Source organism: Cetorhinus maximus, chromosome 6 (assembly GCF_964194155.1).
Source record: "Cetorhinus maximus chromosome 6, sCetMax3.hap1.1, whole genome shotgun sequence".
In the NCBI taxonomy this organism is placed as follows: Eukaryota; Metazoa; Chordata; class Chondrichthyes; order Lamniformes; family Cetorhinidae; genus Cetorhinus; species Cetorhinus maximus.
Genome location: NC_135884.1, coordinates 67,799,850 through 67,827,814, shown reverse-complemented (window position 1 = coordinate 67,827,814; position 27,965 = coordinate 67,799,850). Strand labels below are relative to the sequence as shown.

Genomic DNA, 27,965 nt, shown 5'->3' with positions numbered 1-27,965 from the left:
TGACAAGAAGGATCTCTTTTCCAAATGTCATAATGACTTGAACATAATATGGTCAATTCATCAGCCTGGTTTCCCAGGAAGACTTGCTCAAACAGAAGTTAGTTTGGTGAAAACAGCTATAAATCTAAGAGCATGTGATTGGTGAATTTAGTGGTGCTGGTTGACGTATAGATATTGGCCAGGACTTCAGGACATCCTGTTCTTCTTCAGCTTGTGCCTTGGGTTGTTTTACATTTTTATGTAAGATATATTAAGACTAACATTTAATGTCCCATCTGAAAGATATGGCATGTCCGACATTGCAGCACTCCTTCAGTACTACACTGGAACATAGCCTAGATTACATGCTTAAGTCCTGGAGTGCTGCTCAAACTCACAACAGTCTGACTCTGACAAACTGCATTAACTAACCGTACAACATTCAATGAGAGAGAGAGAGAAAGAGCACAGATGGAGAAAAGGAGTACTTGACCCAAGCCCCTTCTTTCAAGGGCTTATATAGAAACTACCTTATCATTGATTCCAGCCTTTCCATTTCATCTAGATCCCAAATTGCTGTTCATGTGAAAGCTGGAGCAGGCATATTCCAAAAAGTATCAACAATAATGCCCGTGCTAATGCTGGGCTGATTTAGGAGGCAGCCAGTGAGGCTGAATAAAAGTACAAAATCAGACCCAAGGCATTTCAACTCAACATCCAAGATAGCCTTCGGATCTCCCTTAAAACAGGGACAATAAAGAGGAATGATTGGGATTTATTCCTCTTTAGGTCATCATTCCATATTATGAGCCTAATGCTCAGTGGCCAAGAAAGGGATCAAGGTGGCTACAGGAAGCAGACAGGGGACCTTTTCAAGAATACGCATGGTTATTCATTGGTATGGCAAAAGTACAACATCTTCAGGTTGTCTGATGGTATAATGAGGGAGGGGGAATAAATCAGCTCTGTGGGAGTGGCAATGCTTTCCCTGTCTATTTGGGGATGAGAATGCATCACGTTTCTCCCCCTCCCCCTGTGATTCTGAGAGGGCAAATAACTGGAATTCTCTCGTGGTCCAATTCAGGGCAGTAGTGTTGAAGGCAGTGTGGGAAATGCAGTGTTTGTGGTCTTTCATCACTGGCATTACACTTTGGATGCAAACCCTTGTGAAGTATCGTTCCTTCAATCTAGTTTCATTTGAATGTTCCTTGCTTCTTCTAGCCAAGATCTTGCTGAAGGCCAAGCTCAAGAAACTGAATAATGAGAGAGGCATTGGACATTTTTTTGGCAGAATTCTTGTTTTCAGCACAGTTTCCTGTTGTTCTCCTATCTTTTCTCTTCTGTATTCAGGTTGAAATCACACACAGGGCACTGTGGCTTGGGCCACAAGGAGCCAGAAGACATTTTTCTTAAAAAAGATGTTGTGTGTAAGGGTAGTTGTGTGTGATCAGTAAATGTGAAAGGAAGCAACAGAAATAAAGAGTAGAAGGATTTAAGAGTCTTATCCCATTCAGACTAGCTATGCTAGGTTTGGTTGAGCAGTACTGTTGGTGAACACATTGATTAAACAACTATGTCTATTATGTGATCATGGATATATGGACAACACAGCAATGCCCTGAGTGGCTCAGCAGAGGAGTCCATTTGGTCCATCATGCCAGGGCCAGTTCTTTGAAAGAGTTATCCAATTATTACCACTCCCCTGCTCTTCCCCCTTAGCCCTGTCAATTTCTCCTTTCCCAGTTCATAGCCAATTCTCTTTTGAAAGTTACTACTGAATTTGTTTCCACCATCCTTTCAGGCAGTGCATATCATCTGCATAAAAAAAAGAATTCTCATCTCCCTCCCACTTCTTTTGCCAATTATCTCAAAAGTCAGGAGATTGAGTCTTGGCAGTGGGCAGAACGCTATCCTTTCAATAAATGTGTGCCATCGATTTAATCCGTTCTTCAGGCAGGCTCCCATTGGGAGCGAACACTGACAATCCATCTGTTGCCCACAGTGGCCCATCTGCTCACTGCTCCATGCATTGACATTGACTCAAAAACAAGACCCTACACTTTGCTTGCCCTGTTTAACTATGAATGCGCAAAGGTAGGAAATGAGGGAGCAGAAGGAGAGGCAAACATGAGCAGCTAAGTGACCTTCAGCCTCGAGACATATGTTCCACAAGAGGTGACTGGAACGGAACAGAATGGAGCACTTTTCTTCGGCAGTGACAGCATCAAGCATTCCGAGATTGGATACATAACTGAGTGGATATATGTAAAATACACCCTACAGCATATCCCAATCAGAGTCTTGCTACAGCTGCCTCTGTACAGATTAGCTGGTGTATTTAAGTAGGTAAATACTTTTAGCTTACTTATAGATTGAAATCTATAGGAGATCAGGTGAAGTAGCCCAAACACCTTTCATTTAAACGGAGTGTATCATTATTAGGAGGGCAAAGTACAAGGATGAGCCAGAAGACATTTTTCTTAAAAGATGTGTGTAAGGGTAGTTGTGTTTGGTAAAGCCTCATTCTGTCTTGTGATTATACACAATGGCTCAGAGACCATCCATACGATCATCACGGCTGCCAATGCTCCACTGAAAACTCCTGAATAAAATTCAGAGCTACACAAAGGGAGAGACTTTCAGTTCTGTTTTGTTGAATTGAACCCAGGACAAAACTGTTCAAAGGCCCTCACCTCAGATGTCATCAATCCTCCCTTTCATAAATGTTGACGCTGATCAGCTGAACCTCTCCAATATGTCTTGATATTGGGCAGAATCTTCCACTCCCACCAGCACTGGGTAGGGGAGCAAGATTTGGCATGAGGCCAAAAATCAGTTTCCTGACGGCAGGAAATTAGTTTAGAATTTTGTTCTCCCAACTTTCATAGAGGTTTAAAGGCCGGTCGAGTGTCCCGCAGAGCTATGTCGAGAACCTTATTTGCATCTCATGGATGCTTCTTAAAAAGTTCAACACATTGGAATCTTGTTCCCCTTCCAAATTAAGCCAGTGGGAAGTTAGAATGTTCACTTACACACCTGTACATAAGTGGAGTGCACCTGGTGAGGTAGACTTCTCCCTAGGCTTTGAGGTCAGTAAATGCTGCTTTTACCTTCCTTTCACACCGTCGCTGAGACATATCAGCTGTCTGTAGCACAAGCTGCACCAAGGCTGGGCACAGGGGAGCAGTGAGATCAAGGCAGAACTTGGCAGGTGGTTGGTTGGGCCGGGGTGGGTGGGGGGGGGGGGGGGGGGGGGGGGTTGGTGAATCAAGGAGCAAAGTGGAAGTGTGAATGGCTGTCCATGTGCCGTTTAAATATGGCGCTCGGACGTTGGAGCCTATGAGGTGATGAGGTGACAGCAGGCCGAGCAACTTCCTGCCCATCCCGCCATAAGATTCGACGTGCTCCTTGCAGATGCATAATTAATGACTGAACAGCGCAAGCTCTTGCATGTTCATATGCCCTGCTCTCCACCGGAAGTCACCCCAACCTCTGCTCCCGCCACTGGACTTAGTCTCCAGAATGGAAGATTCCACCTGTGTATGGAAGCAAGGAAACAATTGCACCAATGAGATTCATGTTGGACTGTGGTATGTGTCATGGGAGGGCCTATTACTCATTCACCCACGCCTGCAGCTCCTTTAGTACAGAAGTTGAAGTGGGGAAAGTTTGAAGAGGAATCCAGAATAGAAATGATTATGTTTAAAAAGGTGCAGAAGCTGTTGCTACAGTCAACAGACAGTAAGTCCGGTTGGAGGGGCTGGGTGGCTCAGTCCATTGATAGATTGGCTGATTCAGTAAGAACATAACTTTATTGACCAGGGAAAGGCCGCATGGCCATTAGAGAAATGGAGAGTGAGTAGGGGGAAAGGCTTTGTAGGGTGGGAGGCAGTCACAGAGATAGGGAGGGGTGAGGCTGTGGGGGAATTAAACACAAGAATGAGAATTTCAAATTTGAGATATTTGGAATAATTTCTGTTAGCACCATCTCATGGTCTTCCCAGAGGTAAACTGTTCCTATTATTCTAAAGCTTTACGTTTTAATGGTGAGAAAGCTCAGAATGTCCGAGGGATGAGTTAACCTGCAAACTGACAAAGGCAACCTGCTCTCCTCGTGCGCCGGTTCTGGGATTGGTTTGAAGACAAAAAAATTCCCAGCTTTCTCCCTCAGACTATGACCTTGATCTTAGCAGAAATCAAAGGCAGTCAAGACTGGGAAAGGAAGTCTATGAGCATTGTATACTCTGGGAAGAGGTGGGAATGGGAGGGAGCGATTAAAGAGCAAGTCTGTTTCACATTTAATACAAAACAAGACCGACAACAAGACTTTTTTTTATATAGCACATAATATGAACAAACCTCTTAGAAAAAAAATGATCATCCATTTACATTACCAAAAGAATAAAATGTCCTTGTGTCCAAAGGATACTTAAAAAAATAAATTAGAAACCAAAGGAGTTTAATTAACACAGAAGTGAGATTACTGTTAACCTCCATGTATGTGGAGGGACATCACTCCATACAGTCACTACATAATTTACTGTTTACGAGTTAGACATTTGCATTGTGATTAAACATCAAGCTATTTAGCTACTAAGTGCAAAATCTTGGTGAGTGTAATTGACTAATTCTATCTCATCTTGGTTTGAAAACAGTCAGCTGTATGTTGACATAATTTCCAGCATATCTTTGACCGCTATGAACACTATGTAAGAGACTATAACAGGCAAGAGACACTCCAAGGCAGCTTGCCTGTGAGAAAAAATGCTTGCTTTGTGGAATATCATCCTTTGGTAGTTCCCCCTGTCCCCACCATTGCCCATCTCCCATACATGTGGGTTTGGAAGTGTAATGTTAAATAGATATTGTAGTGTAGTTGTTATGTCACAGGATGATCTATCAAACAGCCTGGATTCGTAATCCAGTTGAATATGAGTTCAAATTCCATCATGGCAGTTTTGAGAACTTGAACTCATTTTTCTAAATAAAAAGGCTGGTTTCTGTAAAATTGATTGTGAACTATGGCAAAAACACAACTGGTTCACTGATGTCCTTTAGGGGAGGAAACTTACTGTTCTTATCCAGTTTGGCCTATATGTAACTCCTATCCCACACCAATCTAGTTGACTATTAACTATCTGAAAAGGCGCAGCAAGCCATTCCGTTGCATCAAACCACTTTCCAAGAAGTTGTCTTCCTGCCATTTTGTTAGGGCAGCTCATGATGGGCAATAAATGCTGGCTGTGCCAGCAATTCCCACATCCAGAGAATGGATTAAAATTAATACATGTGGAAGCCACTTTTTTCCCCAGAGAGCCATAAAATCTCTTGTAATTGCTTCATTAGAAGGGCAGAAATCTCTTGAGTTCGTAAAAGCAATGACCTGAACCTTTCTGATCAGGAAGTTCCCTCAGAAACTGATCCAAGTCTATGTAGTTTAGATGGTCTCATTTGAGGTATCAATTGGGACTCTACAGTTGGGTGCAGTGCCCAAGGCTTCCTTTAAGAAAATAACAAAAGTCAAGGTTAAGAGGTCATTCAGCTCATTGAGATCCATATCTCCAGTACCCTCACTCTCCCATTCAGTCCATCCCTCCAGTTACCTTGCTCCTTCACTGAAGGTCTATCTCTCCAGTTACCTCACTCTCCCACTGAGGCTGCATTTGAAATCCAAATAATTTATTCGCCTGAATGAACACTACAAGAATGATTTTTGCAAACATTTATTAACTCAATGAGTGAACAAATACTTCCCACTACCTATTTGAAAACCTTACTTTCCACTAATTTAAATTTATGCTCTCTGATCCTAAATTTAAAGTGATGCCCTTGGTTTACCTTATCAAAACTATTTAATATTGTAATGACCTCAGGGAGGTCCCTCCTTTTATCTTCCGTCTCTCTGGACTGTAGAGTTTGAGTTTCTCCAAGCTCATTGATCATTCCCTATACATTGGGTGAGCAGACTCCTCACCTTCTCTAACGCACATTAGTGTTTCAGTGATGATGTGACTAGATTTGATCAACTGGCTCGATGAAAACCAAGCATAACCCCCAGAGATTGGCTCTTGGCTCTGCACAGTCTATAAATCCCAGTATTCTCATACAATTTTACAGCAAAGAAGAATATTTGGCCCATTGTGCCTGTGCCAGCTCTTTGAAAGAACCATTCCCTTTGTCCTACTCCATTGCTCCCTCCCCGCAGCCCTGAAAATATTTCCCTTTTGAGTATATGTCCAATTCCCCTAAGTTACAATTGAATGTGCTTCCACCACCCCTTTCAGGCAGTGCATTCCAGGTCATGATACTTCGCTGCATAAAAAATCTATTTTCTACCCCTCTCCGGCTCTTTTGCCAACTGCCTTAAACTTGTGTCTCTGGTCACTAATGCTCAGGGCTCAGAATTTTGAACACCTCTTTTAAATTTCCCTCTGCTTGGTGGAGAATAATGCTAGCTTCTCTTCATTCCGTTCATTTCATTAACCATCTCACCACATTAAAAGCAATGGGTTGATTTTAAACTAGAAGTCAGTGGAAATGAAGCTTGGTTGGTTTGTACAATGGGTGGTTGATTCACAGTGCCAGTTTCATACCTGGTTTGAAAATCCACACCAATGAGACCCCAACCAACAAATAGTTTCCTTTTGCCAATTGAATTCCAGATAATTATGCATTTATATCCTGAATTATTGACCCTTTTGCAATACTTTACGTCTATTAGTCCATTTGCCCAAACAATCTAAATTCCTTGGCATCCCCATCAGACACTGGAATATTATAGGGACAGATGTGCCTCGTAATAGTTTTCTCGACCTTTCATCTGGCAGTCCCAGAGAGCATCAGTATTAGGGTTGGATGGAAAGCTGCACACCCACCCACACGCCACCCCCCCACCCTCCCCCGGCCCACCCATGCCCAATATTGGGTGAGATCATGCAGGAACCAGTAGCCTTCAGTGACTAGATTCACACATGATGAATGGCCAACTGGGTCAGGGTCTGATAGGTTGACTGATGGTCCTGGGACCGTGCCCCGGTAGGAGTCACACGTGGAACTGTATCAGAGTAGGAATCAGCACCTGTGGGACTCCATCCCAGCAGAAATCAGTTCCAGTTGGACCATATCCCGGCATGAGTCAGCATCTGTGGGAGAGGAAAGTGGAAGCTGAGTGGAAAAAACTAAACTAACTGTTGTTCGACACCTTTCCTGAGGTTCTGTTATGTTACAGATGCACGCCATACACAAGCCTTATGCACAGACCTGGGCGGTCTGGTGATTTGTGTCAGCTCTTTGAATACTGGTGTTTGATGTGGGAGGCTTTAATGACGATCTCTACATTTCATTTTCTTGTACAAATCATTATGGGAATTTCCACAAATTGCAGGAACCCTGAGTGTTGACAGGAGCGATTTTTTAAAAAAAGGCCCTATTATTTTAACATGTCCATCCTCTCCAGAAATAAGCTGCAAACGATCTCTCTTATTTTCTCTGCCACATGTCCCCCCTGCCTTCTCCATGGTTCTCTAATTACTTAAAAACTGTTACATCTCGAACTTCTTTCATTTCTGATGAAAGGACAGCAACTTGAAACATTAACTCTGTTTCTTTCTCCACAGATGCTACCTGACTTGCTGAACTTTTACAACATTTTGTTTTTATTTCCGTTGTCCAGCATCCACAGTATTTTACTTTTGTGATTGATGCAAGTTCCCTACTGTAATAATTTATGCTTGAAGTATCTGAGGTCTATTTTGTGTTTATCAATAACAAAGTAAGCTTGATCGAGAATTGAAAATATTGCCTCTTTTATAACCCAACAACATAAAGCAGTCAAGTGGAGTGTCACTCACACCACACTGCCCACTCTGGGGTCCTGTACTGAAACCTCAGAAAAGCATCATATGCTACATACAACAGTGTGTATGTGCAAGCACGTGCGCGCACAGTTTCCTGACCATTGGATTCCCTAAGAATGTTTTTGTCAGTTGAGCACTGAATTATAGAGGCAGATTTGTATTGTCGTAATCCTCCCTGTTGCCAAAATTCAGTGCACTCAATCTCTGAAGTAATATAGCAGAAACACGCCTAAGGATCCAGACAATTCAGAAAACTATATCAATTTGTCCTTACAGCCCAATGGTTTATCCCTCAAGAACAATGGGAGCCCCATCAAGTAGTTTAATAGCTGAATGCACTATCCAGTGTGAAACAGAGCCATACAAAGAGGGTAGATCCTTCTTCTGATGCCTGGCCCTACTTAGCTGCCCACTGATTAAGGACCTCAGCAACCCTGGTAGTAATTCAGTTTTTGCACCACATGGCGCTTGTTTATGTGTACACAAATGAGGAGTTATCCTCCTCATTTGTGTACACAAGTTTCTCAACATTTGTTTCAGGTACAAGCCACACAAGCCTATATATTTTTTTGACAACACCAATGTGGAGGACAGTGCACTCTCTGCTTGTAATGAGCACGCTCTGTTTAGTTCAGTCAATGACTCAGTGTGTAAACACAGCTTTCCAGAGTTTAGCTCCCAGACAGCTGAAGGCAGAGGCATCTATGGTGGGGGCGACAGTAATGGGGGGAATGCTAGCCTCTGGCAGATCACAAAATTCTCAGAAGGCTGTAGGCCTGGAAGAGGTTACAGAGTAGGAAGCATCGAGAATGATTTGAACACAAGATTGAGAACTTTTAATTTGTGCCATTGCTGTGCCAGTTCAGGGGAAGCAGATTTAGTTTGCATTAGGTTATGTCAGGTCCAACAATGAATTTTGAACAGGTCCAACAATGGCGGGGAGAAGTGCACTTACTGAGGAACAAGTGTTTGCCATGGTCTGAAAAGCTCAGATTATGCTTTGTCCCAGTTTGCTCCCCATCTCCTCTCCTGAAGGCAGAGGCTGATGATGGTCAAGTCTAGTTTCACTACATTTGAAACAATTCCCAGTATTATTTCAGGTTTTCTTCTCTGAGAGGCAGAGTTTATGGTTTGGTGTATTCTATTTGAGAGTTTCACCTTAGATCACATCAATAGGTGCTAATTCTGTTAGTAATTGAGCAATTAAGACAAAGACCATCTCAGCTGCCCAAAGAGAGGAAAAGCATCACCCATTGAAGATGCACCAGGGCTCAAATTAGCCTACTGGTTGATGCTGGGGTTAGCTGACTGCTTTCAGAGAAATTGGAGCATACAATTGGTCTCAGTGGTCCTGCCTAATTACTGAAGGGATCAAACCAAGGAGATACATCTTCAGACAAGAGTGGCAGTGGTTCAGATCATCAACCCATCATCTGATAGAGAAAATGGTGTGGTGAGGATGGGGTCAAATATGACACACATGTAGCCATAGTGCATAGAACTTTAACCAGTACATATTCAGGCTTGTTCTGTAACATGAACTGGGCCAGGTCTGTACTGCCAGGAAAAATAATAGTGCAGGTACTCCTGTACACATGGATATCCGCACAAGTAAATCACATAACGGTGGGAGACGGGATATATAATCGTCAGTGCGCAAGTAGGGTTGCTAATCCATTGGGATTGTCCTGGCATCTCCCAGGAATCGAAGATTAACCTCCAGCTCTGAGGAAATCCAGGGAGGAAAAATCTTGGTGGAATTTAAAAAAAAAACATCTGCTCATTTTCAATCGATGTGGGAAGTTGGTGCGTTGTAAGGATGGGCGATTAATGGTGGGAGTGGGGCAGTTGATAGCAGGAGATCATCTGATCAAATCTCCAGGAATACATGTAACCAGAGTTGGCAACGCTTTGTGCAGTACATCCCCTTAAATCTCCCTTACAACTTCCAGAGAGAAGCGGAGTCATGAGGAAGACCTGTTTCTGTTCAGGGAATTCCCTCCCTGAACCTCTTTGCCTCTCTGTCCTTAAGATGCTCCGAAAAACCTAGACCTTTGACCAAGTTTTTGTCCTAATATCTCTTTTTATGTGGCTTGGTGTCAAATTTTGACTGATTATGTTCCCATGAAACACCTTTCGGGTGTTTTTACTATGTTGTTGACGGGGAAGGGGGGTGGGGGGGGGGGGGGGGGGTGGTGGGTGGCGCGAAAGAGGTGTGTAGTGCTGTGTTAGTGCCTCGTGCCCCACCCTCATGTGCATGCTGATGTTACCATGTTGCGACAGAAGGCGATTATCACTAGGAGTCACCTTGGCATTTCTCCCGTTCAGCAGCAACCTCAGAGAAAGCCCCGATTACTCCCACGGACAGAGGTTTTCTGCCCAATCTCATGAGGGCGGTTGTAGAGGGGGAAGGGGTGAAAGGCCCCAAGAAATTCTCACCACTCGGCTCACAAATAAAAAAGAACAAGCTCAGAGAAACCAGCTATCGCAAGAAGTGTGGGACCATCTTTTATAAAATAATGCCCTGCCAACACTTCCTATATATGCTCTCATTCTTCAACTGGTAGCAGCTAACCACACAGGAACAAGGGGAGGCCATTGAGCCCCATTCAACCTATTCCACTATTCAATTAGATCATTAAGGATTTGTATTTTAACCCTGTCTACCTTGCCTAGGTTTCATAACAATTAAACTAACAAAAATCGATCAATCTCAGTTTTGGAATTTTCAATTCTCTCAGCCTTTTTTGGGGAGAGTGTTCCAGATTTCCACTAGCTTTTTAAATGAAGAAGTGCTTCCTGATTACACTCTTGAACAGCCTCACTCAAATTTTAATGTTCTGCCTCCTTGTTCTAGACCCCCGCACCAGAGGAAATAGTTTCTCTCTACCCACCTTATCAGTTTAAACTCCTCGATCACTCAGAATACAGATACTGCTGCATTTTTCGTTTGTCACTTTGTCTCTGGGGACAGTGCAGCAGGCACTAAATCACACAGACCTGGTGCAATTGTGGGTCTGTGCTGAGTTACCTGAGTTCAACAGTTGGCAGTGCGCATGGCCTTTCATGTGACAGGAAGGGGGTTAGGGGGCATCATTACCCAGTGGAGCGCCACCCCACCCCGCCGATGGAAAAACACATGTATTGACTACAGGACAACCCTCCAAAGTCAAATTGCTCACCCCCCATTCACTCACTGTCAAGGAGGGAAGTTGAGTGAGATAGCAGAGGACTGCCAATTAGTCCCCAACGAGGGTCAATGCCTTGGGGAGAGAAATTGGGCAAAACTAAGCAAGCCCAGACAAACTGGACAATGACGAACACAAACACAGGTCTATCGCGCCCTGAATAGAATCACACAGACCCCAGGGGACTCCCTGTTGTATACGTATAATATGAATCAGTCACCAGCTAAAGATCACACCCCACCCATCCATACCAAAGCTTGCCACCCTGTAACCCTTAATGGGCTCAGTTATATAGAGTTTGCAATTCAATATAGGCTGTTTCAACAACTGAAAGGGTTTGTAGAAGATCCTCTGTTACCTTTCACCTTTGAGGGTACTTTTCCAAATTGGATACATACAACAGCTCATGTTAGCCATGCAGAACTATCAATCCACACCCACCCCCTAAAAAAAAAACACACCCTCCCACTCCAGCATATACAGAACCAAACAAAAACAAGAACCTTAATGATAATGTGCGTTTGTCAAGAGAGATGATGAAATGTCATATTAAATGTCATGTAGTCCCTCTGCCTGTTTTAGTGACACTTTGTACATCGAAAACATTTTCTTACAAAAGGAATACTACATCGATTAATTGCTTCACAAAAAGAAGTAGGATAAGTTAAACTACATATTTTAACCACAGACTCTTTGCCTAATTTCCATATTATTGTTACGTTATGCTGCATTAAGTACAACTGCATTATTTATTAATTAAACTGGTAATACTGTGCTACAATATTTATACTTCCCCTCTGCTCACTATAAGCAGGAGGATCGAGGTTTTTGTCCTCCTCTATGTACAGCATTGATCCCAGGTGCAAGAGGGGTCGACCTGCGGCCTGAAACCTCAACCATCAGATGAGTGGCTCCTGTCAATGTTAAAGGCCAAACTCCTGGCAGATGTGGTCAATCATGGTCAGTCACAGCTCGACAATTGGCTGAGATAATGCAAACTCCTTTATTCTTCTTCTCTGCTCTCCCCTTTTTTCTTTTTGTGTTTTGTTTCATTCCTTCGCTCACATGAACGCAATCTCTGCGTTTCCTTGTATTGCTTAGTTGGCAGCTCACCCGAGCCTGCTCAGGACCCGCAGAAGGACCATTATCTGAGGTAACCCTGAAATGGAGTCCTTTTTTTAAATATTATATATTTATATATATGTGGATATATTTTCCAGCGCTGATTTGTTGTTACGGGCAACTCCGTTTCACTGGGAGAAATAACTGCTGCACATTATTTCATTGCAATAATAAAAAGGAAGGGAATAAAGCAGTTCTAATCTTGGAAGGCTTCCTTCCTGCATTCAGGTAGTGCTCCAGACTGGAAATCAGGCCCGAGGCCTGAGATCTTCCCAGCAAAGTAGGCCCAAGTGGCCTCCTCTGTCACGGGTGTGGCGATCCCAGGCAGGCTTATGTTACATGGTGCCTGACTTGTCTGACGTGCTGTTGGGAAATATCTTCTCAGTGGGGGTAACCGCTGGGCTCCCCATGCCGGAGCTGCTACCACTGCTGCTGGAGCGGTGCTGGATCACAGGCCTGACAGGCCTCATCGGCGGGGGCCGGAGCTGGGAGCCCGCCAGCCTGGCCGACAGAGCTGGCTTGAAGGTGGTCATCATCTCGCTAGATGAACTGGAGCTGCGCCTCATGGCCGCGTCAGGGTCACGGATCATGATGGTGTGGAGCGGGCTGGCGGGTTCGGAGTTCACGGCCCCAGTCGGCGGGTTCTTCATCTGCTCCAGGGTGTCGAGCACCACGTCAGGTGCCTGCTTCGCGGTATTCTGCCTCTCCAGTTCACGCAGCTCGTTGAGGGCTGTACTCATGGTCTTCTCAATATCCTGGCCAGAAAAAAAACTGAAAATTATTCAGTAGCAGCACCAAAAAAGAAAACACTCTAGAGTGCAGGAGAGAACCTTAAGTTAAAAAAAATGGCTTCTTTTTCCCAAAACAAATTTTATTGCAAGTCTTTTGGTTACAGAAGTTTCTCAAGCATTACATTGGTCGAATACAGAATATAAAGTACAAGGTACATGATAATATGTGAAAGCCAATGAACCTTGTACAGTGGCCTCCACCAACGTCACCTTTGTAAGGCTGCTTCTAAGGAGTGGTAGCAGTGTTGAGATTTACTGTGGGCTGCCAGCCCTCCAGGATTTCCCTGGAGTGTAGAGGAATTAAAGATTAATTGCCAGGACACTGCTAAGAGTAAAACCCAGGAGAGGAAAATCATTAGGCCAGTTAATAGAGCGTTTTTTTTTTCAGTTTTTGTTATAGAAATATTGGGTAGGGGGAGAAAGGGCCGTTTAACCAACAGTTATCAATCATTCAATTGGGTGACCTTGGGCGGGATTTTCCGGCCCTACCCACCGCCAGGATTGTCCGGTCCCATCGACATTTAATGGACCTTTGGCTGGGCTGCCAAATCTCCCCTGGCGGGTTCCGGCATGGCGGGGCTGGAAAATCCTGACCTTAGAGTCTGTATCTAATCAGACTTCTATTCACTGTCCATGTGGCACAGGTAGGCCGGGCACTGGGAGGATTGATGTGTCGTGCACCTAGTGGTGACGGTGTGGGGGTGGGGTAGTTGGAGGCGGATGGTCATTTGATGGAAACTTCTGGAACACATCGAACCAGAGTTGCGATTCCCTGGTTTACCACTGCACTTTACCCACAGACTCAAAGGTCGGGATTTTCCGGTTCCGCTCACGGTGGGACTGGAAATTCCCGCCCGAAGTCAACAGACCTTTGGCTGGTCTGTCAAACTTTCCATCCCGCCTGCAACGATCCCCGCTGTGGGCAGGATCAGAAAATACAGGCCAATGTCTGGTGGCTTTGTGCTGAAGCTCAACTGGCCTGGCTCAAGTGAGATTATGGATGTCCCTCTACCATGGAGCTCAGGCTATGTCGGGAATGTTTCTAGCTGACTGGCCAATCAGTGGTAGCAGGGCAGGCACAGGGACCAGACTTCATATTTTCTCTTTGGCTCACGCTGTGTGTTCTTGTCAGATGTTTACTACAGTGCCTTGGCCCATTCCATCCACTGGGCAGGTCTCCTGCTAATACCTCGGTGGGCTGCCTTTGAAGGCTGGGGTTGCAACAAAGAACAAGAGCTTAATCATATGTGGGCCTGGAGGAATACTATAGGGAGGCTTACGAAGATGTGTGCTGGGTCCAGTTCAATAGCATGTTGCCTGTGTTTCTACCATGTGTAGCTTCAGTGTACTGGGGTTTGGCTCCCTGTGTGTTGGCTATAGTGGGATTGTGTGCTTTTTCAAATCCTGACAGATGCTGGATCTCATTAAATACAAAATATCCCTGTTTCCACTGGATGTTCGTTCAAATAGGGTCCAGGTCTGGTTCAGCGTGTGTTGGGTTTACATTGATTTTTGTACCAGAATTGACTGTATGTGAGATGGGCTTTGTTCCGCCATGTGCCCGGATGGTTCCATGTGTGCAAGGCCTGGTTCCAATGGGGCCTGGGATTGCACTGATGTATGCTAGGTCCATTGTGTGGCAGGCCTCATTCCAAGTGTATCAGTCCAGTATGCATTATGTACCCTGCTTGGATGAACTGTTTGCTATGCTGGGCCTGGCTTTGCAGCACACTTTCTCAGTAGAATGGGAATGTTGGACAACCCTAAAAGATGCAACGGACTGTCCCTCTCTGCCCACAGCTTTTACTGAGCAAAAGTGCATTACATTTTGTACAGCACTCATCTCTAATGTCATCAGTTGCTTCTCATAACTTCTCACTGCTCCCCTAAGCATCGTGTTCCATTCACGTGATGGTTGATTCTGATCCCTTTTCATTCACGAGAGCCTGTAATAGTAATATTGAGAATTTAAGGGGTGGCCAAAGGCACTAATGCAATGTACCTAATGAGTCATGGGCTACTACATCATCTGATGTATCACTTAACCCTATAGATCAGGAAAGTTAAATTTGTATTGCATGAAGAGGAGTATGGAGGTTATGTTATTAGACTGATAATGCAGAGGCTTGGACTAATCATCCAGACATATGAGTTCAAAGCCCACCATACCAACTAGGGAATTCAGTTAATATAGAATTTAAAATAAAAAGTTAAAATCAATTATAGTGACCATGTCGTAAAATAAAAAGAATAAGTTAAAAAAAACCATCTGGTTCACTGATGCCCTTTAAACAAGATAATCTGCCATTTCTGCCCAGTCTAGCCTATTTGTGACTCCAGACCCCCAGCAATGTGGTTGACTCTTAAATGGCCTAGCTAGTCACTCAGCTGAGGGCAATTAGGGATGGGTAATAACTATTGGCCTTGCCAGTGAAACCCAGTCTGCAAATGAATAAACAAATTGTGGAGTTAGCTGAATCCAATCCGGGCAGCACTATCATAATTGGTCTTGGCACTCCTGAACAAGGAGGGTGGAAGGAAAAACCTGCCGAGGGTCATGGAAGACTGCAAAACCAAACCAAACTTCAGACTAGGGCAGTGGGTCATCTCACCTCAGCACACAGCCCATCACATGCCTCAGGACAATCATCCACTTTTGGCAAATGTTATGTTCTTCATCACTTTAGGCACCTGATGTCAATATCAAACCCTCCCACGGCAGGTACAGCATGGGGTTAGATGCAGAGTAAAGCTCCCTCTACACTGTCCCATCAAACATTCCCAGGGCAAGGACAGGAAATACAGAGTGAAGCACTGTTCCATCAAACACTTCTACAAGAAGTGTTGCAAGCTTTGGTACAGAGTTAAGATCCCTCACCACTGCTCATCAAACAAGCCTAGGTTAGGCATTGCAAGGTGAGACATGGAGTAAAGATCATTGTATAGGGTCCCATCAAGCATGTCCAGTGAGGTTCAGTGTTGGTTAGATCCATAATAAAGCTATTCCTCCACTGCCGCATCAAACGCTCCCAGGGCAGGTACTGTTTAGGTACAAATAAACCTCCCTCAACATTGTCCTGTCAAATACGCCCAGGGCAGGTATTACGTGAATTAGATACAGATTAAAGGTCCATCTACACTGTCCCATCAGCTATTCACAGGGCAGGTACAGCACAAGTTGGATAAAAGTAAGTCCCTCTCTACACTGTACCTTTAAGAATTCCTCGGACAAGTACAGTTAGATACATAGGAACAGGAGTAAGCCGTGTAGCCCCTTGAGCCTGTTTTGCCATTCAATAAGATCATGACTAATTTGCAGCCTAACTCCACATACCAGCCTTTGCTCCATATTCCTCAATAGCTTTAGTAAAAAAATCCATCAATTTTAGATTTAAAATTAATAACTGATCTAGTATCAATTGCCATTAGTGAAAGAATTCCAAACTTCTATCATTGTTTGTGTGTAGGTGTTTCCTAATTTCACTCCTGAAAGGTCCAAATCTAATTTTTAGACTAGTCCTAAACTCCCCAGCCAGCAGAAATAGCTTCTCTCCATCTACCCATTAATATCTTGAAAATATCAATCAAATCCCTCTCTATCCTTCTAAATTCCAGGAAATACAATCCTAGTTTGTGTAATCTCTCCTCATAATTTAACCTTGGAGTCCAGGTCTGATTCTGATAAATCTACACTGCACTCCCTTCAAGGCCAATATATCCTTCCTAAGGTGTGGTGCCCAGAACTGCTCACAATACTCCAGGTATGATCTAACCAGGGCTTTGTATAGCTGAAGCATGACTTCTACCCCCTTGTGTTCTAGTCCTCTAGATATGAAGTCCAGCGCTCCATTAGCCTTTTGGATTAGTTTCTGAAAATGTTCATAGCATTTTAATGATGTATGTATCTGGAGCCCCCCAGCCCCTCATTCCCATTTACTTAGTTTATCAATATCTTCTTGTAATTTTATGCCTCCACCTACAATGCCACTTATCTCATCATTGGCAAATTTGGGTATATGGCTTTGTACAGCATCATCTAAGTTATTCATAAATAATGAATAGTTGAGGTTCTGACACAGATCCTTGTGGGACACCACTCCTGGCCATTATTCCATCTCTCTCCTGCCTCTCTGCCAATTTGCCTTCAATTCCATGAGCTCCAACTTTAGGTAATATTCTCTGAAAACAGCCTTGCCTTCCCAAAGTCCATATAAATAACCTCCTTAGACATTCTCCTGTTTACTACTTTACTCATCAGTCCAATGCATGCTGGCTCTCTGATCAACTGAAACTGAGATTGAAACCACCTGGTCCTGGGGATTTGGCACTCTTTAATGACGTTCTTGTCTTCATTACTGTTACTTTTGCTTACGTTATTTTGGTGAGATCCTAGCCCTGATTCAATTTTAGTTTCCTTGCCATGTTGGCCTCTTCCTCTCCTGTAAATACTGACCAGAAGTAATTATTCAGAAAGTCTGTCACTTCCTTTTTATCATTGACATCACCTCTATCAGTTTTCAAGGGGCCCACATTGCTCCCAATCACCCTTTGTTTCCTAATACAATTTTAAAAATTCTGTGTTGACTTTGATATCTCTTCCAAATTTATTCTCATTCTCCCTTTTTGGATTACAGACTATCCATTTTGTCACCCTTTGCTGTTCTTTATATCTCTCCCATTTGCCAGGATTTATACTAGTTTTTGCATTTTTCTTTTAGTTTCATGTTTTCTCTTACCTGTTTAGTTGTCCATGGTTGTTTTTCTTGCCAAGTAGAGTTTTTGCCCCTTAGGAGTATAACCTGGTTCTGTATCACATTGAATTTTTTTTGAACATCTCCCACCGATCTGTTGTTTTATCCGTTAACATATTAGCCCAGTTTAATGTGGACAGTCTTTGTCTCATCACATTGAAGTCAGCCTTACCTAACTCTAGAATCTTAGTAACTGTTTCACATTTCTTCCTTTTAAACACTGTGTTGAACTCAATCAATATTATGATCATTATTAGAAAAATGTTCACACACTAAGGCAGTTAGCTAAATCTGGCTCAATACTCATTACTCAAGTTAATATGCCATGTCCACTTGCTGTTCTAGGATATATTCTTACAGTAAACAGCCCTGGACACAAGAAATTCACTTCCTTTCTGAAATGTGCTCATCTACTTATCCCAATTTATGTGCAAGTCAAAATCCCCTTGTAATACAAAATTGCCTTTGTTGCGTACTTGCCTAATCTCGGCATTTATATAATCTACTATTTCACAACTTCTACTAGCTTTGCACAATTCCCACTATAATTTTAAATCCTTTTCTATTTCTTAAATGTATCCATAAAGTGAAGTGTAAAGCATCCTCTACACTCTCCCATCACAGGAAAAGTACAGGTTGGATACAGGTAAAGCTCCCTCTACCTCACCCTGTTAAACACTCCTACGGAGTTTGTTGTAAACTTAGATATGGAGTAAAGGTCCCTCCTACAATGCCCATCAAATATTCCCAGGCCAAGTATTGCAAGATTAGATATGGAGCAAAGATGCCTTATGGTGTCCCATCAAGCACTCTCAGGTTAGGTACCGTGTGGGTTAAATACAGAGTAAAGTTCCTTCCTCATTGCCCCATCAAAAACCCCCAGAACTGGACAGCACGTAGATACAGAGTAAATAACCGTCTGTACTATACCACCCAACATTTCCAGGTCAAGTACATTGCATGTTTAATACATAGTACAGCTCCCGCTACACTGTTCCCATCAAACATTCCCAGGGCAGGTACAGCATGGGGTTAGATACAGAATAAAGCTCCCTCTACACTGTCCCCATCAAACAGTCCCAGGGCAGGTACAGCATGGGGTTAGATACAGAGTAAAGCTCCCTCTACCTTGTCCCCATCAAACACTCTCAGGGCAGGTGCAGCATGGGGTTAGATACAGAGTAAAGCTCCCTCTACACTGTCCCCATCAAACACTCTCAGGGCAGGTGCAGCATGGGGTTAGATACAGAGTAAAGCTCCCTCTACACTGTCCCCATCAAACACTCCCAGGGCAGGTACAGCATGGGGTTAGATACAGAGTAAAGCTCCCTCTACCTTGTCCCCATCAAACACTCTCAGGGCAGGTGCAGCATGGGGTTAGATACAGAGTAAAGCTCCCTCTACACTGTCCCTATCAAACACTCCCAGGGCAGGTACAGCATGGGGGTAGATACAGAGTCAAACCCCCTCTACCTTGTCCCCATCAAACACTCTCAGGGCAGGTGCAGCATGGGGTTAGATACAGAGTAAAGCTCCCTCTACAATATCCCATGAAACACTTCAAAGGAAAGAATTGTAAGGTTAAATAGAGTAAAGCTCCCTTTACACTGTCCCATCAAATATTCCCAGGGTATGTACAGCACAGGTTAAATATCGATTAAAGCTTCCTCTATGCTGCCTCATTAAACAGTCCCAGGTCCAGGAAGGCAAGGTAAACTACAAAATACTCTCTCTGTACAGATCCAACTATGTGCCCCAGCCCTAATCTCAGAAGAGTGCCTAGTGTGACATTGCCATCTCCCACATCCACTATCCCTGGACTCTCTGAGTGTGATTGCTATCTCAGGCTGGATTAGGGGCAGTTTTGTATATGGGGCCATCTCAGTGCCCTAACACATTTCACTTAGAACCCCTACAACCAGAAGATAGCCCTGTGATGTCTCCATGATGTTATTTGCCATTCCCTGTAGCCTCTCAGCTGTGAAGACCTCATTACCTCAGCCAGTGCTTCTGTCTCCAGAGCCTTGTGATCTCCGAGACTGCTGTGGCGAGTGGACAGGGATGTTTGCCTCATGGGATGGCTGTCTCCGATGTTCTTCCGATCTGGGTAATTGATGCTGCCGGCGCTCCCGAAGGTGGCCAGCCGCCTTTTCTCCGGGCTCTCCATGCGGCCCCGGCTGACAGTGATTTTATGGGGGCTGCTGGGGCATGCAGCGGCCCGTGGCGGGGTGTCAATGCCTGGCCCTGACGCTCTGACTGGGCTGTGTGCATCACCACCACTGCGACGCCGCTGAATCGCAGCACCGTCGGACCTCAACCGCACCCTAAAAGAAATAAAGAATTTGCAGTTATTTAGCACCTTTCACAGCCTTAGCACATCCCAAAGTGCTTTACAGCAAATCAGGCACCTTGAGGTGCAGGCACTGTTGTAATGTGGGAAATGCAACAGCCAATTTGTGCACAGCAAGCCTCCCACAAACAGCCATTTGATCACAATAAGGTGATGATGTTCGCTAACGGTTAAATATTTTCCAGGACACCGGGATTGCTCCACTGCCCTTCGAAAAAGCAACCCGGGATCTTTCATATTCTCAACAAGGTGCCAGTTTAACATCTCATCAGAAAGATGGCACTTCAGCCAGTGCAGCTTTCCCTCAGTACTGCACAGGAGAGTCAGCCTAGATTCTGTGCTCAAGTCTCTGGAGTGGGGCTTGAATCCACGATCTCTGACTCTGGGACAAGACTGTTACTCACTGAGCCATTGTTGACACCAGATTTACTCAGGTTCCCAGGATGATGGGGATAGTCTATGCCTATCAATGCCATATACTTAACCCACCAACAGCCTCTGACAGTAATAAAATCTCAGTTATCTGAGCACGATTTATTTTCAAAAACAATCTGCCCCTTCTCCAACCACCCAAATGGCTATTTCTCATGTGCCAATCCAGGCGGTGAGTGTTGGCCAGCTATTTAAGTCAGAGGCATCACAGATGAGCCTGATCTTGTCCACAGGCAACATTGCTGAATAGTGATCAGGAGGCTTGGATGATTTTCTCTCTCCTGGCCAAGGGGCACTGAGGCTAATGTTGGTGCTCCACAGCCACACCAAGGATCAAAGCAGGGATCATGCGGCCTTTAATAACACACAATGCAGTTACCGTGTGCATCGTTGGGAGCCACACTCACATATTTATCATTGTTCATCACAGAAGTCAAGGTCTAGAATGCTTAATTTTCACCCAACACCACCTTCTCAACTGTTCCCTCTTCTTATCAGACAGACCACAATGCCCCTGTAAGAACCTTTCATTGAACAGACACAGCCTTCGCTCACTGTACCCCAGGAAAGGAAGCCTGTACCTGCCCAGGATCCCTCCAAAGGAAAACTCTGGCAAATGGTCAGATGGAGATTGGAGATCATTCTTCGATGAGGCCTTATCATCCAGAAGTGGGCCACTGCTGGCCTCGCTGTCTGCTTTCTGACTGAGGCTGTCCGAGAAGGCATCATCCCTGAGGACAGAAGTCAAAGGTCGCTTACTGCTTGACTTGAAACAAAAAAAACTTGCATTTATATAGTGCCTTTCATGACATCTCAAAGCCCTTTACAGGCTGTGGAGTACTCCTTTGCTTGACCACTGTTATAATGTCAGAAACATAGCAGCAAATTTACACACAGCAAGCTCCCAACAACGTGATAACGATCAGATTATCTGTTTTAGTACTGTCGGTTGAGCGATAAACATTGTCTAAGTCACCAGGGAGAGCTCTCCTGCACTTCTTTGAAGCAGCACTGTGGGATCTTTGAGGGGGCAAACGGGCTTCAGTTTTATGTCTTATCTAAAAGGCGGCACCACCAACAATGCATCACTCCCTCAGGGCTGCATTGGAGTTTCGGCCTAGATGTTGTGCTCAGGTCTCTGGAATTCTCTTCAAACTTCAGCCTTCTGATTCAGGGGTGAGAATGCAACCCCTGAACTACAGCTGGCACCCAGTATGATATGACAATGGTGACTTACTGCTCTACTTAAGAGCCTGTGCGGCCAAGTAACCATTTGACAATGGATCCTTGACTAATATTATGGAAGATTAATCAGAGAGAAATGCTGTTAAGATGAGGGAGAGAGAGAGAGAGAGTGAGAAAGAGAGAGAGTGTGATAGAGCGAGAGAGAGAGAGAGCGATGGACCGAGAGAGAGAGAGCGCAAGAGACAGAGTGACAAAGCGAGACAGTGAGTGAGCAAGCGAGCACACCTCTGATGTTAAAATGCAACTAGGGGGATTTATCACCTCTCAATGAACATGAAAGTAAGGGCTCTCCAAAACTATTTCCAAAGACAAGAAACAAAGCTCATTTCACAACTAGGCTCATGGGATCAGACAAGATGTGGATCCTTGTGCTCTTCTGTAATAGATGCCCTGGACTGAACACTAGCCAGATCATACTAGTTCATTTTAATCCACAGCTCAACCAGAGTAGTCAGATTAAATCCATGCAAATCTTCTGATCTACATCAGAAACCAGTCAGCAATCACATCAGTCCCACGGAAACATTTTTTTAAAGAAACATGCTCAGTCTTATGGTCTGCAAACCCCCTCAATAGCTGTCTCATTAAACTGCCCCCATCAAACACTCCCAGGACAGGTACAGCACGGGCTTAGTTACAGAGTAAAGCTCCCTCTACACTGTCCCCATCAAACACTCCCAGGGCAGGTAGAGCACGGGGTTAGATACAGAGTAAAGCTCCCTCTACACTGTCTCCATCAAACACTCCCAGGGCAGGTACAGCACGGATTTAGATACAGAGTAAAGCTCCCTCTACACTGTCCCCACCAAACACTCCCAGGGCAGGTACAGCACAGGGTTAGATACAGAGTATAGCTCCCTCTACACTGTCCCCATCAAACACTCCCAGGGCAGGTACAGCACGGGGTTAGATACAGAGTAAAGCTCCCTCTACACTGTCCCCATCAAACACTGCCAGGGCAGGTACAGCACGGGGTTAGATACAGAGTAAACCTCCATCTACACTGTCCCCACCAAACACTCCCAGGGTGGGTACAGCATGGGGTTAGATGCAGAGTAAATCTCCCTCTACACTGTCCCCATCAAACACTCCCAGGGTGGGTACAGCACAGGGTTAGATACAGAGTAAATCTCCCTCTACATTGTCCCCATCAAACACTCCCAGGACAGGTGTGGCACAGGGTTAGATACAGAGTAAATCTCCCTCTACACTGCTTTATCTTTCACAACTTTTCCATTCTTTGAAAGTGAACTTCAATTGGGTGCATCAAACATTGAGGCTCGGTACAGCATCCCAGGCTAGAAAGTGCTGAAACAAAAACAAAAATAGCTGGAAAAATTCAGCACGTCTGACAGCATCTGCGGAGAGGAACACAGTTAACGTTTCGAGTCCGTATGACTCTTCATCAGAAGAGTCCAGCTATTTTTGTTTTTGTTTCAGATTTCCAGCATCTGCAGTATTTTGCTTTTATCTTAGAAAGTGCTGATCTGGGGTCACAGCCTCGGAGTAAGGGGTTGGCCTTTGGGACTGAGATGAGGAAATTTTTTTTTCAGTCAAAGAGTTGTGAACCTTTGGAGCGTTGTGGATGCTCAGCCGTTGAGTATATTCAAATGGTCGATAGAGTTTCAGTTACATATGGAATTGAGGGATATGGGGATAGTGAGGGAAAGTGGAGTGAGGTAGAGCATCAAATATGATCTGATCAAATGGCAAAGGAAGCTTGAAGGGCTAAATGGCATACTCCAACTTCTACTGATTGTTTTCTGATGTTCTTATAAAGGGATATAGAGGCATATGGAAGGTGCAAAATAGATTCATGAGGATGATACCAGAACTGAGAGGCCATACTTATCAGGAAAGACTGAACAGGCTAAGACTCTTTTCTATAGGAAAGAGAAGGCTGAGCGGTGACCTGATAGGGGTCTTTAAGATTACAGAGGTGTTCAATAGGGGAGGCATAGAGAAAATATTTACACTTGAAGGTGTGCCCAAAAGTCGAGGTCATAAATACAAGGTAGTCACTAATCAATCCAATAGGCCAGCATAGACAAATTGGATTGAAGGGCCTGTTTCTTTGCTGTAGACTCTATTTCGAATTTTGCACATTGTCTCCGTAGTACAGTCTAAAGGCAGGTACAATATTGGTGGAATTCAACAGCCCCATTGTGGCAGGGGCGGGGCCAAGGCCGGAAAATGCGACGAGCCATTGAAAAGTCCAGTGACTTCGACATGTCCAGAAGATCCCACCGGTGGGAGGAGCCGTAAAATTCCACCCTATGAGTTAGTTACAGAGTAAAGCTCCCTCTATTCTGCCTCAACAGTATCTCAGCCCTAATCTAAGGAGGGTGCCCATTGTGACAGTTTCCATTCCCTACATCGGCCATCCTACGGCTTCCCCAAGCAAGTTTGCCAGTTTGTGAAACTGGCGCCAAAATATTGGCAATGGTGTCCTATGGAGCCACCCCCAGTCGAGACTAGATTAAGACCAATCAAGCCCACTGGGTACAGGTTTTCAACCCAGCTGTCTGGGCTGGATTTAGCCCCGGGCCTTGGAGGTGGAAGGTTAGGGATGGAAGTTCCCCAGGGGTTCAGCCGGCCTCTCACTCTCATTTCAATCCATTAGGCCATGTCTCCAGGATTGCCACCGATCCTTCCCCTAAGTTATGGAAGGCAATTGGGAGGAATCCCTTCTTGCAAATCCTACCCCCTGTCCACAAGTCAGGACTTGGTTGGGTTATAAAAATATATTAATTAAAGTAGATGAATTGTAAAGGTGTGGGAGCAATGCTTTTGAAAGTAAGATGAACCATCCCTTTTAACTTAATGAGTCAGGCCCATTCAAGTGACGCCCATTTAGAGTTAAAGCTAAGATCCACATGCAGACACACACTCACATGTCCTGGACCACGATGTACTGATGGGGTATCAGACCATCCAATCCATTGTGCCGTCCTTCCCACCAGTCGTCGGACGCCCGGTGGTACAGCAGCAGAGAGGCTCCTTTCTTAAACGACAGCTCCCGGGGCGATCGGCCAACATAGTCAAACTTGGCGATGGCTTCGATCTGCTCCATCTCTGCAAAGGGTTAGAGAACCGCAGTGCGGTGTGTCAGTGACTTTAGTTGTGCAGCAAGAAACTGGTCACATACCCTGTATTTTTGGGGGAGGGAGCTGGATTCCGTGCTCATCGAGAGGAACACCCTTGGTGTGTGCGGTTTGCAGTTTATTGTCCACCCTTCATAGAATCTTACAGCACAGAAGGAGACCATTGAGCCTGGGAGAAAAAGCTCTCCAATTCCTCATAATGCTGTAAATTCTTCCTTTCAAAATATTTATCCAATTCCCTTTTGACAGTTCCTGTTGAATCTGCTTCCATCACCCTCTCAGGCAGTGCATTCCTGATAACAACAACTCATACATAATCTCATCTCTCCTTGTCAATCACCAGAAATCTGCATTCTCTCCGAGGAGATGCCTTGGTTTGTTGCCAGTTTCAGGCATCTCTGTGCTCACAATAAACTGGATCGTAAGTGTTCCAGGGCTCATGGGGCAAATTCACTGCCCTGTGTGGCATTGAGGTGTCAACCGTGGCTCAGTTGGCAGCATTCTTTCCTCTGAGTCAGAAGGTTGTGGGTTCAAGTCCCACTCCCAGGAGTTGAGCATAAAAATCAAAGCTGACAGTCCAGTGTAGTACTAAGGAAGTGTGGCACTGTTGGAGGTGCCACTTTTTAACAAATGTATTCATTCATGGGGTGTGGGCATCACTGGCAAGGCCAGGTGAAATGTTAAACCAAGGATCTGTCTGCTTGCTCAGATGGATGGGAAAGATCCCATGGCACTATTTTGAAGAAGAGGGGGGAGGTTATTTCCAGTGTTCTGGCCAATATTTATTCCTCAATCAACATCACAGAAACAGATTATCACCATCACATTGCAGTTTGCAGCATCTTAGTCATAGAGTTATACAGCACAGAAACAGGCCCTTCGGGCCATCGTACTCGTGCTGGCCATCAAGCACCTATCTATTCTAATCCCATTTTCCAGCACTTGGCCCCTAACCCTGTATGCTATGGCGTTTCAAGTGCTCATCTAAATACTTCTTAAATGTTGTAAATGTTCCTGCATCTACCACCCCCTCAGGCAGTGTGTTCCAGATTCCAATCACCCTCAGGGTGAAAAAGTTTTACCTCACATCCCTTCTAAACCTCTGCCCCTTACCTTAAATTGATGCCCCCTGGTTATTGACACCTCCGCTAAGGGGAAAAGTTTCTTCCTATCTACCCTATGCATGTACCTCATAACTTTGTATACCTCTATCAGGTCCCCCCTCAGCCTTCTCTACTCTAAGGAAAACAACCCTAGCCTATTCAGTCTCTATTCATAGCTGAAACGCTCCAGCCCAGGCAACATCCTGGTGAATCTCCTCTGCACCCTCCCTAGTGCAATCACATCCTTCCTATAGTGTGGTGACTAGAACTGCACACAGTACTCCAGCTGTGGCCTAACTAGCATTTTATAGAGCTCCGACATAACCTCCCTGCTGTTATATTCTATGCCTCAGCTAATAAAGGCAAGTATCCCATATGCCTTCTTAACCATCTTATCAACCTGGGCTGCTGCCTTCAGGGATCTATGGACAAGTACACCAAAGTCCCTCTGATCCTCTGTACTTCCTAGGGTCCAACCATTCATTGTGTATTCCCTTGTCGTGTTAGTCCTCCCAAACATCACCTCACAGTTCTACTTTAACTCATCTTGTTGTTGGCTACCATATTTCCTACATTACAACAGCGACAGCACTTAAAAAAAACACTTAGTTGGCTGTAAAATGCTTTGGGACATTTGTGGTCATGTAAGTTACTATATAAAGTTTTTCTTTTCTTTTTGAACTTCTGCCCTGACCTGTGCTGAGTTTGCTGATGTTGGCTCTGCTGAGGTAGGGCCATTGTCATTGGCCTAACTCCCCGCGGGTGGGAATTTTACAACAACATCTTGCATTTATATAGCGCTTCTAACATGATAAAACATCCCATGGTGCCTCACAGGAGCAACTATCAGACAGAATTGGCACCGACCATGTTAGAACAGGTGATCAAAAGCTTGGTCAAAGTGATGGTTTTCAAGGAGTGACATAAAGGAAGAGAGAGAGCGAGGTAGAGAGGCACAGGGATTTAAGGAGGGAATTCCAGAGCTTAAGGCTTGGCAGCTGAAGGCATAGGTGCCAATGGTAGGCTGATGAAAATCAGGAATGTGCAAGAGGCCAGAATTAAAGGGGCTGAGGGTGTTGTGGGCTTGGAGAGGATTAGGGATGTTAGGAGGGGGAAGGCCCTGGAGAGGATTGAACACAACAATGAACTTTTTAAATATTGAGGCATCATCGAACTGAGAGGTCAGGTAGCACACTGGTGATGGGTGAATGGGATATGCTGTAAATTAGGAGATGGGAAGCAAGATTTTGGATGGCCATGAGTTTTGGAAGTCTAACCAGGACAGCATTAGAATAGTCAAGTGTAGAGGTAACAACAGCATTAGAATAGTCAAGTGTAGAGGTAACAACAGCATTAGAATAGTCAAGTGTAGAGGTAACAACAGCATTGTTGAAGGTCAGAGTGGAAAATTGTTTAGGGTTCCCATTCCTGAGCACCATTCAATGAACCCACATGAAAAATAGCCATTTATGTTAAGTATATCAGGATTGCCATGACGCATGGAATGGCATTGGAGGATGAATTGATGCCTTCAGAAGAGGATAGAGGTTTAAAAGTAATCAAAAAGGCTAAGGGCAAAAGGCTTTATCTCCGTGGAGTAGGAATACAAAGGGGACAAAGTGATGCTTCAGTTGTACAAAACCTTTATCCGAGCCTCATTTAGAGTATTGTTTACTGCACTGTACCTCAGGAAGGATATTCTGACCAAGGGGGGCAGGTTCACCAATGATACGAGGGCTTAAAGGGTTAAATTATGAGCAAGGGTTGCCTAAACTTGGTTTGTATTCCTTTGAGTTTAGAAGATTGAGGGGTGATCAGATTGAGGTGCTGAAAATGACAAAAAGATTCAAAAAATTAACCACAGAGAAACTATTAGCCCAGGTGGGACAATCCAGAACAAGGAGGCACATCTCAGTTAGAGCTAGGCCACGCAGGAGTGAAATCAGACAGAGGGTGGTGAAAATTGGGAAATGTGTCTCCTGATAGGTTATGGATATTCAGCAATTGAAATGATCAAGATAGAGATCGATAGTTTTTTAATACA

General features: G+C 44.5%; 1 protein-coding gene across 2 annotated transcripts in view; it reads right to left on the bottom strand.

The window, feature by feature from the left end:
* Window positions 1-12,073: 12,073 nt before the first annotated feature.
* srgap3 (SLIT-ROBO Rho GTPase activating protein 3) overlaps window positions 12,074-27,965 on the bottom strand; it is a 286,135-nt gene continuing 270,243 nt past the window's right edge. The window contains exons 19-22 of one of the 2 annotated variants that reach the window (XM_078543822.1): window positions 24,609-24,789; window positions 21,051-21,200; window positions 19,684-20,011; window positions 12,074-12,900 (exon numbers count right to left, since the gene is read on the bottom strand). In XM_078543822.1, coding sequence (XP_078399948.1) covers window positions 12,481-12,900; window positions 19,684-20,011; window positions 21,051-21,200; window positions 24,609-24,789 — 1,079 coding nt within the window. In that variant the 3' untranslated portion in view covers window positions 12,074-12,480. Of the gene's footprint in view, window positions 12,901-13,003; window positions 14,883-19,683; window positions 20,012-21,050; window positions 21,201-24,608; window positions 24,790-27,965 lie in introns of those variants that run through there. The other variant, XM_078543823.1, reaches the window with a different exon arrangement.